Source organism: Salmo salar, chromosome ssa14 (assembly GCF_905237065.1).
Source record: "Salmo salar chromosome ssa14, Ssal_v3.1, whole genome shotgun sequence".
Lineage (NCBI taxonomy): Eukaryota > Metazoa > Chordata > Actinopteri > Salmoniformes > Salmonidae > Salmo > Salmo salar.
The window spans coordinates 24,736,160-24,752,387 of NC_059455.1; the positions used below are offsets into that span (position 1 = coordinate 24,736,160).

Here is a 16,228-nt window from a genome sequence, read left to right on the forward strand (position 1 = left end):
ATTCAGGAACTTCCCCTTCTTTCTCCTGGATACCTGTAGGTACCAGATTCTCTCTCATGGTTCTAGTTTGTATGTCCAGTAAGGCTTCTCTCAGAACGGTGTTCTCCTTTTTAATTTCATTCACTTCGGTTTCAATCTTGTTGACTGTCCCTTTTAGCTTGAGTCAACAATACTTTGTAGAAGCGCCTTTGACAGCGATTACAGCTCTGAGTCTTTCTAGGTAGGTCTCTAAGAGTTTTCCACACCTAGATTGTGCAATATTTGCCCATTATTCTTTAGATTCTTCAAGATTTGTCACATTGGTTGTTGATCATTGGTAGACAACCATTTTTAGGTCTTGCCTTAGATTTTCAAGTAGATTTAAGTCAAAATTGTAACTTGGCCACTCACATTCACTGTCTTCTTGGTAAGATGTGGCCTTGTGTTTTAGGTTATTGTCCTGCTGAAATGTGAATTCATCTCACAGTGTCTGGTGGAAAGCAGACTGAACCATATTTTCCTCTAGGAATTTGCCTGTGCTTAGCTCCATTACGTTTATTTTTTATCCTTTTGCTCAGTATATTGGATTTGCCCCAAACATAACACTTTGTATTCAGGATAAAAAGTTAATTGCATTTTTTGCAGTATTACTTTAGTACCTTGTTGCAAACAGGATGCATGTTTTGAAATATTTGTATAATACAAATATGCTTCCTTCTTTTTTCTCTGTCAATTAGGTTAGTATTGTGGAGTAACTACAATGTTGTTGATCCATCCTCAGTTTTCTCCTATCACAGCCATTAAACTCTGTCGCTGTTTTAAAGTCACCTTTGGCCTCATGGTGAATTCCCTGAACGGTTTCCTTCCTCTCTGGCAACTGAGTTAGGAAGGATGCCTGTATCTTTGTAGTGACTGGGTGTATTGATACACCATCCAAAGCCTAATTAATAACTTCAGCATGCTCAAAGGGATATTCAATGTCTGCTTTTTAAAATTTTCCCAATTGCCAATAGGTGCCCTTCTTTGCGAGTCATTGGAAAAGCTCCCTGGTCTTTCTGGTTGAGTCTGTATTTGAAATTCATTGCTTGACTGAGGGACCGTACAGCTAATTGTATGGGGTACAGAAATAAGGTAGTCATTCAAAAATAATTTTAAAAACTATTATTGCACACAGAGTGAGTCCATGTAACTTATTATGTGACTTGTTAAGAAAATGTTTACTCCTGAACTTATTTAGGCTTGCCATAACAAAGGGGTTAAATACTTATTGACTCACAACATTTCAGCTTTTCATTGTTAATTCATTTGTTAAAAATTGGAAATACATAATCCCACTTTGACATTATGGGGCATTGTGTGTAGGCCAGTGACAAATAATCTAGATTTAATCAATTTTAAATTCAGGCTGTATCACAACAAAATGTGAAAAAAAGTCAAGGGGTGTGAAAACTTCTGAAGGCACTGTATGTATATATATATATGTATGTATATATATATATATGTATGTGAAAGTATGTATATGTATATGTATATGTATATGTATATGTATATTATAAAGTGGGTGAAACAGTATGTGAACATTATCAAAGTGAGCAATGTTCAATGACTCCATGTACTGTATACTGAACAAAAATATTAATGCAACATGCAACAATTTTAAAGATCTCACTGAGTTACAGTTCATATAAGGAAATCTGGCAATTCAAATGAATTAGGACCTAATCTGTGGATTTCACATGATTGGGAATAAAGATATTTATCTGTTGATCACAGATACCTTACAAAAATGATAGGGGCGTGGATCAGAAAACCAGCCAGTATCTCATGCAGCGCGACACATCTCCTTCGCATAGATTTGATCAGGCTGTTGATTGTGGCCTGTCTAATGTTGTCCCACTTCTCTTCAATGGCTGTGCGAAGTTTCTGGATATTGGCGGGAACTGGAATGTCAATCCAGAGCATCCCAAACATGTCTGGGTGACATGTCTGGTGAGTATGCAAGCCATGGAAGAACTGGGACATTTTCAGCTTCCAGGAATTGTGTAGAGATCCTTGTGACATGGGGCCATGCATTATCATGCTGAAACATGAGGTGATTGCACGACAATGGGCTTCAGGATCTCATGACGTTATCTCTGTGCATTCAAATTCCCATCGATAAAAAGCAATTGTGTTCGTTGTTCATACCTTATGCCTGCCCATACCATAACCACATCGCCACCATGTGCACTCTGTTCAGAACGTTGACATCAGAAACCGCATGCCCACACAATGCCATACACGCCGTCTGCCATCTGCCTGCTACAGTTGAAACCAGGTTTCATCCATGAAGAGCACAGTTCTCCAGCGTGCCAGTGGCCACACAGATGAGCTTCCATGAGACAGTTTCAAACAGTTTGTGCATTAATTCTTCGGTTGTGCAAACCCACAGCTTCATCAGAAAAAATAAGAAACCGACTCACTGCTCTTGCTAGTATCACTGCTCTTTAATAAGCTTTACATATCAGCCTCAAGGCCTTTGTCAGAGCCCATTGTGAGTTTTTTTAATTAGCTCCCTTTTGTAGACATAGCTCCATGGATGCATTGAATAGATGTGGGTGGAGCTATGTCTACATAAGGGGGCTAATTGAAAAAACGCACAAAAGCTCTGACAAAGGCCTTGGGGCCAATACGTGAAGCTTATTAAAGAGCAGTGATACTAGAAAGAGCGGTTTCTTCTTTTTTCTCATCTTATTCAACAGTTACCATGCACCTGCAACACAGATAGCTCAGATGTGAGAGTGCCTTTAGAATTTTGAATCAGCTGTCCGGGTGACTGGTCTCAGTGACCTGGGTGAAGAAGTAGGATGTGGAGGTCCTGGTCTGGCATGGTTACACGTGGTCTGTGGTTCTGAGGCCAATTGGACGTACTGACAAATTCTCTAAAATGCCATTGACCATAAGCCACCTCAGAGAAAATTAACATTGACAACAGCTCTGGTGGACATCCCTGCAGTCAGCTTGTCAATTGCACGCTCCTTCAAAACTTGAGACATCTGTGGCATCGTGTTGTGTGACAAAACTGCACATTTTAGAGTGGCCTTTTCATGTCCCCAGCACAAGGTGCACATGTGTAATGATCATGCCGTTTAATCAGCTTCTTTATATGCCACACCTGTGAGGCAGATGGATTATCTTGGCAAAGGAGAAATGCTCACTAAAAGGCATGTGAAGAAATAAGATTTTTGTGCATCTGGAATAGTTTTTTATTTTATTTCAGCTCATGGAACATGGGACCAACATTTTACATGTTGCGTTTATGTTCTTGTTCAGTATACATAGGGCAGCTGTCTCTATGGTGCATGGTAGAGTACCGGGTGGTAGCTGGCTAGAACAGTGACTAAGGTTCAGAGCAGGGTTGGCTAGTGGTGATTATTTAACAGTCTGATTGCCTGGAGATTGAAGCTGTTTCTCAGTCTCTCAGTCCCAGCTTCAATGCACCTGCACTGTGTTCACCTTCTAGATGGTAACATGGTGGACACGACATGGCTCGGGTAGCTGAGGTCTTTGATGATCTTCTTGACCTTCCTGTGACACCAGGTGCTGTAGATGTCATGGAGGGCAGGCAGTGTGCCCCTGTTGATGCGTTGAGCTGACTGCACCACCCTCTGGAGAGCCCTGCGTTTGTGGATGTTGCAATTGCCATACCAGGGGGTGATACAGCCCGAAAGGATGCTCTCAATGGTGCATCTATAGAAGTTTGTGAGGGTCTTAGGGGCCAAGCCAGATTTCTTCAGCCTCCTGAGATTGAAGAGGCACTGCTGTGAGGCACTGCTGTGCCTTCTTTACCACGTTGTCTGTGCATAGGGACCATTTCAGTTTGTCAGTGATGTGCACGCTAAGGATCTTGAAGCTTTTGACCCTCCCCACTGTGGCCCTGTCAATGTGGATGGGCAAGTGCTCTTTTTGCTGTGTCCTGTAGTCCAGAATCAGTTCCTTTGATTTGTTGACATTGAGGGGGAGGTTATTTTCCTGGAACGACTCTGCCAGGGCTCTCACCACCTCCCTGTAGGCTGTCTCATTGTTGTTGATAATCAGGCCTACCACTGTTGTGTCGTCAGCAAACTTTATGATTGAGTTGGAGAAGTGAGTAGCCCCGCAGTCATAGGTCAACAGGGAGTACAAGAGGGGGCTGAGCACGCAACACTGTGAGGCCCCCATGTTGAGGATCGGCGTGGCAGAGATGTTGTTACTTACCTTCACCCCTTGGGTTCGGCGTGTCAGGAAGTCCAGGACCCAGTTGCACAGGGAGGGGTTCAGACTCAGGGCCCTGAGCTTAGTGATCAGCTTGGAGGGTACTATGGTGTTGAAGGCTGAGCTGTAGCCACACGCATGGAGAGTTATTGATTGATGTGAACATCACCCTAATGGTGTCACCAGTTTAAATTGATTGTTTTCTGTAGTTAATGATTAGAAAATAAACATCTGTTTCTGGATGTATGAAGTATTTGCAATACACAAATACTGGAATGGTGTAGTACATCCAGGTAACATGGAAAGGCACTATCACTGACTCACTAGTGCTCTTTTCATGCTCACTTGACAAATTAAGCTTCAAATTGAGCCTAATGTCAAGACAAGGCACGAGCGGCAGAACGGTCAAATTAAATGATTTTATAATTGCAGTAAGTACTAGTGATATTCAGTTAGAATGAGGACAGCCACCCTTTTATAACATGGAATTTCATAGACATGGACTGCTGTTGGAATATGCATTGGGAATGGGATCATGCATTTGTGAAGGCTAAGGATGTTAAGTAGCAGTGCACTTACAGTATACCTGCTTTTCACTCTCCACTTCCCATCACAGAGAAATCCTCATTTGTATCTACAATACTATACTGTACATGGTGCGTGGGTGGTATTGTAGAAAAACATACAAACACATAATTCAAGAAAACATGCAACACAAGCCCATGCTATAGGTTGACAAATAACACAAATTAAGCCATGAATCATTTCAAGGATGGTCACACACATCCTTGATGTTGTCATTGCACAATTAACTGTGCTTCACATATAATCTGTTGTTATTGGTCTTTGACATCTCAGAGTTAGTTTGGCTTATTGCAATGCAGACATAGAAACAAAGAAGACGTAACCATTGCATCCATAGACAAGCCTCTGTGCCGCCTCACATCAAACATTTATCACTTGCAAATTGTTTGTTGTTGGACTGTTTTTCGACTAAGCTTGGCTGGTACTCTGCTGACAGGTGGACTGATTGAAGGTTTGTGGAAATGCATCAGAAAATAGCACAGTTGTGTAACAAATCAAAACCTAAGGGAAGGAAATCACAAAATGCTTTCCTGAGTGGCAGAGGCATAACAAGTCTTGTCACATGTGCTGCATATATACTTTTTTTTACAGAGTGATATACGTTTTTGTTCCAGATTGTTTTCTCACACAAAATATAAAAATAACTGAATCATTCAAAAGTACTTAAAGTACAATATTAACAGCAACTGGAAGTTAGAACCACATCTCTGCTTGTGTGAGGGTGTTTACCAAGTGACAAATGTTCTGTTACAGTGTCATAGATTGTGAGAATCAAATGCTCTTAAGCAGCTTGTTATTGTAATATGCTCTGACAAAGACTGCAGAAAATAATGTCCACAAAATGCTATTATGGCCTATGGAGATACAGTTGTGGCTCTCCTGCTTTCAAAAAGCCATGTTAAAATGGATGTCTTTCAGTTGTGAAGTCTGACAGAGACAACTTAGCCTTTTCAGCTCAGACTCAGCAATGTAGTTTTGAATCCTCTGGCTTGCATCCGAAGTGGACAGAAATACTCAATTGACTCTCAGAAATCAGGTCAAAATGAGAAAAGAACATTGTGGAAAAGAATATTGTGCTTCTATAAATGAGTCAAAGTGTAATATCGGAGTAGCCATTCCATCAAATTGCATTAGGGGATTTCACAGCAAGAAAAACATGACTCATTATTCCTGTTTCCTTAATATCGTTTCTTCTTATCTTTTCAAGGGGAAACGACACGGCAACCTGCTCAGACCAGACCACTCATGAAATCTCCTGAGGATCCTCTGAGCAAATGAACAACCAGCTCTTTTCCCCTCTGTCCAACATGGAAATTAACCTTGGTTCTAATCCCTAGTGGACAGACTGAAATAAACCATGGACTTTAGGAGAAATCTCTGGACTGGTCTGATCTGCACCTAGTACTGTCTTACTGTCGAGACGCTGTTGTGGCCTCTTGGTACACTGTTTGCCAAGGTACAGTGGAAGACTTAGAGAAGCATACATTCTCTACCATGAGAATTCCTGCCACCACTGCCTGCCTCTGCCCTTTGCTGATCTGCCTGTGCTTTGTCCAGAGGAGCTATGGGACGTCCCAGCCCAGGCCCAACGTCAGAGCACCCAGGAACCAAACCAAACACCCAGACGGAGAGAAGGACGTGCACCACCGGCCCAAGAGGGGCTGGATATGGAACCAGTTCTTCGTTTTAGAGGAACATATTGGACCAGAAGCTCAGCATGTTGGAAAGGTATGCTATTCATGGTCTCCTTCAATGGCATTATTTTGATGCGAGGGATTTTCATGCAAAGAGGAAAACAGTAGGCCTACGTATTGCACTCCGTAGGTGTTTTTGCATAATGCAAAGTCTATGATTGCAACTGTACCTGGTTGTGCATACAGTAGCAACAGCAGTTTGGGAACAATGTTGCACCAGGTTAAGTGAGAGGTACGTTTACGAAACCTTAGAGCAATTTCCTTTCTTTTGGAAAAGATTTTGAGCTTATAGCTTTAATCTCTGTTAACTTTCAGCAAACATATATACATTTCTACTCCCTATAATAAATAATTCAAATGGGTAAGCTAATTATACAACAATACATTTTTTATATACTGTATATACAGTTGAAGTCGGAAGTTTACATACAGTTAGGTTGGAGTCATTAAAACTCGCTTTTCAACCACTCCACAAATTTCTTGTTAAAAAAACTATAGCTTTGGCAAGTCGGTTAGGACATCTACTTCGTGCATGACACAAGTCATTTTTCCAACAATTGTTTACAGACAGATTATTTCACTTATAATTCACTGTATCACAATTCCAGTGGGTCAGAAGTTTACATACACTAAGTTGACTGTGCCTTTAAACAGCTTGGAAAATTCAAGAAAATGATGTCATGGCTTAAGAAGCTTATGATAGGCTAATTGACATCATTTGAGTCTATTGGAGGTGTACCCGTGGATGTATTTCAAGGCCTACCTTCAAACTCAGTGCCTCTTTGCTTGACATCATGGGAAAACCAAAAGAAATCAGCCAAGACCTCAGAAAGAAAATTGTAGACCTCCAAAAGTCTGGTTCATCCTTGGGTGCAATTTCCAAACGCCTGAAGGTACCACGTTCATCTGTACAAACAATAGTACGCAAGTATAAACACCATGGGACCACGCAGCCGTCGTACCGCTCAGGAAGGAGACGTGTTCTGTCTCCTAGAGATGAACGTACTTTGGTGCAAAAAGTGCAAATCAATCCCAGAACAACAGTAAAGGACCTTGTGAAGATGCTGAAGGAAACAGGTACAAAAGTATTTATATCCACAGTAAAACAAATCGACATTAGCGGAAAGGCCGCTCAGCATGGAAGAAGCCACTACTCCAAAACCGCCATAAAAAAAAGCCAGACTATGGTTTGCAACTGCACATGGGGACAAAGATTGTACTTTTTGGAGAAATGTCCTCTCGCCTGATGAAACAAAAATAGAACTGTTTGGCTATAATGACCATCGTTATGTTTGGAGGAAAAAGGGGCAGGCTTGCAAGCCGAAGAACACAATCCCAACCGGGAAGCACGGGGGTGGCAGCATCATGTTGTGGGGGTGCTTTGCTGCAGGATAAAATAAATAAAATCCCGGCGGAAAAAATGGCAGCAGTTTTACGGCGCCCAACCAATTGTGCTATTGTGTTTTTTTCTGCGTTATTTGTAACTTATTTTGTACATAATGTTTCTGCAACCGTATCTTACGGAAAAAAAAGCTTCTGGATATCAGGACAACGATCACTCACCTTGGATTAGACAAAGATTTTTTCTACACCAAGGATGATGCGCAAGACATTCCCCAAACATCCCACAGGGCCGACATCCCCGTTATTTGCAAGAGGAAGCAAGCAGGTACAGAGGACAAAGAGCCAGATGCCTGGTCAGGACCCGGAGAAGGCGACTGGGAAAGCTGCCGTTATTGTCAATACTACTCGCCAACGTGCAATTATTGGACAATAAATTAGGTACAATCACGAATATCCTACCAATGGGACATCAAAAACTGTAATATCCTATGTTTCACGGAATCGTGGCTGAATGACGACATGGATATACGCTGCACCGGCAAGATAGAACAGCACACTCCGGTAAGACGAGGTGGGGGTGGTCTGTGCATATTTGTAGACAACAGCTGGTGCACGAAATCTAAGGAAGTCTCTAGATTTTGCTCGCCTGAAGTAGAGTATATTGTGATAAATTGCAGGCCACACTACTTGCCTAGAGAGTTTTCAGCTATACTTTTCGTGGCTGCTTATTTACCACCACAGACAGATGCTGGCACTAAGAACACACTCAGGCAGCTGTATAAGGAAATAAGCAAACAGGAAACCACTCACCCAGAGGCGGCGCTCCTAGTGGCCAGAGACTTTAATGCAGGGAAACTTAAATCAGTTCTACCAAATTTCTATCAACATGTTAAATGTGCAACCAGATGGAAAACAATTCTAGATCACCTGTACTCCACACACAGAGATACGTACAAAGCTCTCCCTCGCCCTCCATTTGGTAAATCCGACCACAACTCTATCCTCCTGATTCCTGCTTACAACCAAAAATTAAAGCAAGAACCGCCAGTGTCTCGGTCTATAAAAATGTGCTCAGTTGAAGCAGATGCTAAACTACAGGCCGGTTTTCTATCAGACTGGAACATCTTCGGATGGCATTGAGGAGTGCACCTCATCAGTCACTGGCCTAATCAATAAGTGCATTGAGGACGTCGTCCCCACAGTGACTGTACGTACATACCCCAACCAGAAGCCATGGATTACAGGCAACATTCGCACTGAGCTAAAGGGTAGAGCTGCCGCTTTCAAGGTGCGGGACTCTAACTGGGAAGCTTACAAGAAATCCTGCTATGCCCTGCGACGAACCATCAAACAGGCAAATCGTCAATACAGGGCTAAGATTGAATCATACTACACCGGCTCTGACTCTCATCTTATGTGGCAGGGCTTGCAAACTATTACAGACTAGAAAGGGAAGCACAGCTGCGAGCTTCCCAGTGACACGAACCTACCAGATGAGCTAAATCACTTCTATGCTCGCTTCGAGGCAAGCAACACTGAGGCATGCATGAGAGCATCAGCTGTTCCGGACGACTGTGTGACCACTCTCTCTGTAGCCGACGTGAGTAAGACCTTTAAACAGGTCAATATACACAAGACTGCGGGGCCAGACGGATTAACAGGACGTGGGCTCCGGGCATGTGCTGACCAACTGGCAGGTGTCTTCACTGACATTTTCAACATGTCCCTGATTGAGTCTGTAATACCAACATGTTTCAAGCAGACCACCATAGTCCCTGTACCCAAAAACACAAAGGCAACCTGCCTAAATGACTACAGACCCGTAGCACTCATGTCTGTAGCCATGAAGTGCTTTGAAAGGTTGGTAATGGCTCACATCAACACCATTATCCCAGAAACCCTAGACCCACTCCAATTTGCATACCGCCCCAACAGATCCACAGATGATGCAATCTCTATTGCACTCCACACTGCCCTTTCCCACCTGGACAAAAGGAACACTTATGTGAGAATGCTATTCATTGACTACAGCTCAGCGTTCAACACCATAGTGCCCTCAAAGCTCATCACTAAGCTAAGGATCCTGAGACTAAACACCTCCCTCTGCAACTGGATCCTGGTCTTCCTGACAGGCCGCCCCAGGTGTTGAGGGTAGGTAGCAACACATCTGCCACGCTGATCCTCAACACTGGAGCTCCACAGGGGTGCGTGCTCAGTCCCCTCCTGTACTCCCTGTTCACCCACAACTGCATGACCAGGCACGACTCCAACACCATCATTAAGTTTGCAGATGGCACAACAGTGGTAGGCCTGATCACCGACAACGACGAGACAGCCTATAAGGGAGGAGGTCAGAGACCTGGCCGGGTGTTGCCAGAATAACAACCTATCCCTCAACGTAACCAAGACTAAGGAGATAATTGTGGACTACAGGAAAAGGAGGACCGAGCACGCCCCCATTCTCATCGACGGGGCTGTAGTGGAGCAGGTTGAGAGCTTCAAGTTCCTTGGTGTCCACATCAACAACAAACTAGAATGGTCCAAACACACCAAGACAGTCGTGAAGAGGGCACGACAAATTCCCCCTCAGGAAACTAAAAAGATTTGGCATGGGTCCTGAGATCCTCAAAAGGTTCTACAGCTACAACATCGAGAGCATCCTGACTTGTTGCATCACTGCCTGGTACGGCAATTGCTCAGCCTCTGACGGCAAGGCACTACAGAGGGTAGTGCGTACAGCCCAGTACATCACTGGGGCTAAGCTGCCTGCCATCCAGCACCTCTACAACAGGCGGTGTCAGAGGAAGGCCCTAAAAATTGTCAAAGACCCCAGCCATACCATAGACTGTTCTCTCTACTACTGCAAGCGGTACCAGAGTGCCAAGTCTAGGACAAAAAGGCTTCTCAACTGTTTTTACCCCCAAGCCATAAGACTCCTGAACAGGTAATCAAATGGCTACCCGGACTATTTGCATTTTGTGCCCCCGCAACCCCTCTTTTTACGCTGCTGCTACTCTCTGTTTATCATATATGCATAGTCACTTTACCTATACATTCATGTACATACTACCTCAATTGGACCAACCAACCAGTGCTCCCGCACATCGGATAACCGGGCTATTTGCATTGTGTCCCGCCACCCGCCACCCACCACCCGCCAACCCCTCTTTTACGCTACTGCTACTCTCTGTTCATCATATATGCATAGTCACTTTAACCATATCTACATGTACATAGTACCTCAATCAGCCTGACTAACCGGTGTCTGTATGTAGCCTCGCTACTTTTATAGCCTCGCTACTGTATATAGCCTGTCTTTTTACTGTTGTTTTGTTTCTTTACTTACCTATTGTTCACCTAACACCTTTTTTGCACTATTGGTTAGAGCCTGTAAGTAAGCATTTCACTGTTGTATTCGGCGTGACAAAGAAACTTTGATTTGATTTGAGGGACTGTTGCACGTCACAAAATAGATGGCATCATGCGGGAGGAAAATTATGTGGATATATTGAAGCAACATCTCAAGACATCATGAAGTTAAAGCTTGGTCGCAAATTGGTCTTCCATATGGACAATGACCCCAAGCATACTTCCAAAGTTGTGGCAAAATGACTTAAAGACAACAAAGTCAAGGTATTGGAGTGGCCATCACAAATCCCTCACCTATAGAAAATCTGTGGGCAGAACAGAAAAAGCGTGTGCGAGCAAGGAGGCCTACAAACATGTCTCAGTTACACCAGCTTTGTCATGAGGAATGGGCCAAAATTCACCCAACTTATTGTGGGAAGATTGTGGAAGGCTACCCAAAACATTTGACCCAAGTTAAACAATTTAAAGGCAATGCTACCAAATACTAATTGAGTGTATGTATACTTCTGGCCCACTGGGAATGTGATGAAAGAAATAAAAACTGAATTAAATCATTCTCTCTACCATTATTCTTACATTTCACATTCTTAAAATAAGTGGTGATCCTAACTGACCTAAGACAGTGAATTTTTACTTGGATTAAATGTCAGGAATTGTGAAAAAGTGAGTTTAAATGTATTTGGCTAAGCTGTATGTAAACTTACGACTTCAACTGTATATACAGTACCAGTCAAAAGTTTGGACACACTGACTCATTCCAAGGGTTTTTCTTTATTTTTACTATTTTCTACATTGTAGAATAATAGTGAAGACATCAAAACTATGAAATAGCACAAGAGTGTGCAAAGCTATCATCAAGGCAAAGGGTACCTACATTGAAGAATCTCACATATAAAATATATTTTGAATTGTTTAACACTTTTTGGGTTATTACATGATTCAATATGTGCTATTTTATAGTTTTGATGTTTTCATTATTATTCTACAGTGTAGAGAATTGTATAAATAAAGAAAAACCCTTGAATGAGTAGGTGTGTCCAAACTTTTGACCTGTACTGTATATGAATAAATCATTTTCTCTATGAATATGAATGGACATTTTTGTTGTTATGATAAATTGGATAAATTGTTTGTATGTTCATGGTCAGGGTAATTAATCCTTATTGAATACGTAAACATGCCAACATTAGGGACTGAAAGCAGTGTTACCTAACTGCCTTATTATACAGCTTACCACAGGAGCCACATCTAGTGATATTGTCTAACAGTGGCTTCTTGAAATGCACAAGTTATAGCAGGTGAACTAATCCACTGTGACACTGACATTGTATGACATTGACACTATGTACCGAAGGTGATGGTTAAACTGGGGCTTGTGGGACATGTGGGATGAAAGGCTGGTAAGAGATGGCTCCAATGAATAAACCACACACAGACACACACATACATCCCCTGAGGGGGTGGACTGAGAGCTTAAGTCACTCTCCTCAAAGATGCTGTGACAGTTGAGGTTTCGTCTTCCAACTCTCTTGGTGTTGATTTGGCAATGAGGAAAACATCAGGCAATGAAGTATCATGTAGCCATTTTCAACAGCACATATGCCTACATGTATCAGCTTGACGAGTTACAGTGGGCACCACAGATCAATATGATCAGTAGAAAATGGGATGTATTTAAATGTTGGCCAACACTTTTATGACCCCATTGTTTAGACTGAAAGTCTTTCCGTGTAATACGTAAATATGTATTTTTAAATTGCTTTTGGGACAGGTAAACCTAAAGGGGATTTATTCCTGATGCTGACACTATCACTGTCCTGCATATTTTGCACCTTTCCAAAGTCCACACAGACATTTCTCTGCCTCCTGTCTCCCCTTAGAGGCTCAGTCAGGATGGAGTACAAAGAGTGCAGTTCAGACCCAGACAGACCTGTCCTAGAAAACTGTACTTTTTACAGATTCAGATGTGTCAGAGTGATGAATGGATAAAAAAATAATTTTTATCTGAACGATCCCAACTCTGCTCTGCTATGACTAGTTAGCTATATAGCCTTCTCCTTCATCACAGCAGCTACTGTAGACACTGAGTGTACAAAACATTAGGAACACCTTCCTAATATTGAGTTGCACCTTTTACCCTCAGAACAGTTTCAGTTCGTCAGGACATGGCCTCTACAAGGTTTTGAAAGCGTTCCACAGGGATGCTGGCCTATATTGACACCAATGCTTTCCAAAGTTGTGTCAAGTTGGCTGGTAGTGGACCTCTACTCCAAATAGCACGTACCATCTCATCCCACAGATGCTCATTTGGATTGAGATCTGGTGACTGGGCATTACATTGCAGTAAGCTGAATTCACTGTCATGTTTGTGAAACCATTCCTGGACAATCCTAGCCTTGTGGCATGGGGCATTATCCTGCTGATGTTTTTCAGATGGATACACTGCTGCCATGAAGGGATGCATCTGATTGGCAATGATGTTCAGATATCCTGTGGCATTCAAACATTGATACACTTTTATCAATGGGCCCAATGTGTGCCATGAAAACACACCCCACACTATCACACCACCAGCAGGTTGCAATGTTGACATGAGGCATGATGGATGCATGCACTCATGTGGTTTTCTCCATACCCTAGTCCTCCCATCAGCGTGAAACAGCAGGAACTGGGATTCATCAGACCAGGCAATGTTTTTCCAATTTTCCAGTGTCTAGTGTTTTCGTTCCTTAGCCCACTGCATCCGCAGTTTCTTGTTATTTGCTGAAAGAAGTGGAACTCTGTAAAGTTGTCGGCTGCCATACCCCATTCGTGTCAAGGTACGACAAGTTGTGCATTCTTTTATGGGTCTTTGGACACCAATGTTGTACTTGACTGTTAGTTGACTAACCGTAGCCCTTCTGTTGTTCTGCGCAATTCCTGTCAGCCTCCTTTGTCCTCTTTCATCAATGACCCATTTTCGACCACTGGCCTAACATTGGCTGGATGTCCTTTGGGTGGTGGACCATTCTTGATACACACGGGAAACTGTTTTGTGTGAAAAACCCAGCAGCGTTGCAGTTCTTGACACACTCAAACCAGTGCGCCTGGCACCTACTACCATACCCTGTTCAAAGGGACTTGCATGTTGCCCAGTCACCCTCTGAATGGCACACATACACAATCCATGTCTCAATTGTCTCAAGGCTTAAAAATCCTTCTTTAACCTGTCTCCTCCCCTTCATCCACACTTATTGAAGTGGATTTAACAAGTGACATCAATAAGGGATCATAGCTTTCACATGGATTCACCTGGTCATGGAAAGAGCAGGTATTCTGTTTTGTACACTCACTGTATATTGTAGCTAGCTGTTCCCTGTATAGGCTAGACATGTACTGCACACTGATTGTTGAAACCACCCTTGCTTTCCTCTGATTTAGATTACAGGTTACAACCCCAGTCCACAGGCATCCCAACCTCTTATCAACCAATGGATTTGACGTGTGTTTGGTGCAGCAGAGGCCAGAGAATTTTGATACAGCAGAGTAGCGTTAGTACTGCCAAGTCTCTCAGGCAGCTGCTAATACCGTCACCTCTCACTGTGTGAGATTGTATGATTAAAATATCTGATAAGGGACCTCAGAGACAAAGATTACATCAAACCCTTCACCCTGGTTCACTAATGGCAAATTACTAAAACTTGGTGTACCCCCCCCCAATTTATAAAAGAATCTTGTCAGTGAGCTCTTGCTGCAGCATAAAATTGACCTTTCCATCATCGTGCCTCATGTAATTTGTGGTTAGCAGAGGGGGCAGGGTCCTGATTTAATCAGTCTGAGGGTTCTTGGAGCGTAGGCAGTTTATCAGCCTCTGTACAAGCCTCTACCAGTGAACTTGGCAGCGTATGTGCAGACAGTTCCGTGTCATTATTTAAGTGCATTCTAAATGGCATCATTATGAATATTAGTGTCCTCAGGTTGAAATTCAAACAAATCCCATGATAGACATGTGTAGGCTGCCTCCCGAGAGGCGCAGTGGTCTAAGGCACTGCATTGCTGTGCCACTAGAGATCCGAGTCCAGGCTCTGTCGTAGCCGGCCGACACCGGGAGAGCCATGGGGCGGCGCACAATTGGCCCAGCTTTGTCCGGGTTAGGGGAGGGTTTGGCCGGCTGGGATATCCTTGTCCCATCACGCTCTAGCGAGTCCTGTGGCGGGCTGGGCGCAATGTAAGCTGACTTTGGTTGTGAGCTGTATTGTGTTTCCTCCGACACATTGGTGCTTCCGGGTTAAGCGGGCATTGTATCAAGAAGCAGTGCGGCTTGGCTGGGTCGTGTTTCAGAGAACGCACGGCTCTCGACCTTTGCCTCTCCTGAGTCCGTACGGGAGTTGCAGCGATGGGACAAGACTGTAACTACCAATTGGATACCATGAAAAAGAGGTAAAAAAAATAAAAAAATAAATGTGTAGGCTATGTAGTGTCTTTTTTTACGAACAAGGCTACTGCCTCTGTGCATACTGCACACTTGCTTCTTATTTTAAAACTGCTTCTAAAACTGGAAGCATCTATGCCTGTTAGAGTCTATTACTGGTTGTAGTAGTAGGATTTTACAGTAGGATCTTACAGTATAGCAACTGAGCCTATTCTTCTTTCCTATAGATATGGCCTTTTCCCTTGTAGGAAATGTTATGAAGAAAAGGCATGCTAATTCTAATTCTTACACAAAGAGAGACATGAAACGCAACATATGGAAAAAGTGGACAGCAGACACACAGCCTGCACATATCATGAAATCATATCATGCTCTGCATCTCTTCTGCAACCAGGCCCTTGGTGATGTATTACCACAGTGGATAGTTCCATATATTTATGTATCTATCTATTCCCCCATAGCTCCCAGACAGAGAAATGTTTTGTTATTTTATCTCTTTAAAAACGCAGGGCCTAGGGTAAGCACCAGTCATGAGCTGTAAACCCATTACCCTGCTAGTGAATAAAGGCACCATAGCGAAAGATAAACTAATGCTACTCCGTCACTGCAGGCA

The 16,228-nt window shown here is 43.0% G+C and overlaps 1 protein-coding gene across 1 annotated transcript in view; it reads left to right on the forward strand.

Moving 5' to 3' along the window:
* The window catches only part of cdh18a (cadherin 18, type 2a), a 58,307-nt gene that overhangs the window by 15,024 nt on the left and 27,055 nt on the right, over window positions 1–16,228 (forward strand). Inside the window, exon 2 of the mRNA XM_014140420.2 lies at window positions 6,005–6,525. Within this exon, the coding sequence (XP_013995895.1) occupies window positions 6,292–6,525 (234 nt within the window). The 5' untranslated portion in view covers window positions 6,005–6,291. The remainder of the gene's footprint in view (window positions 1–6,004; window positions 6,526–16,228) is intronic.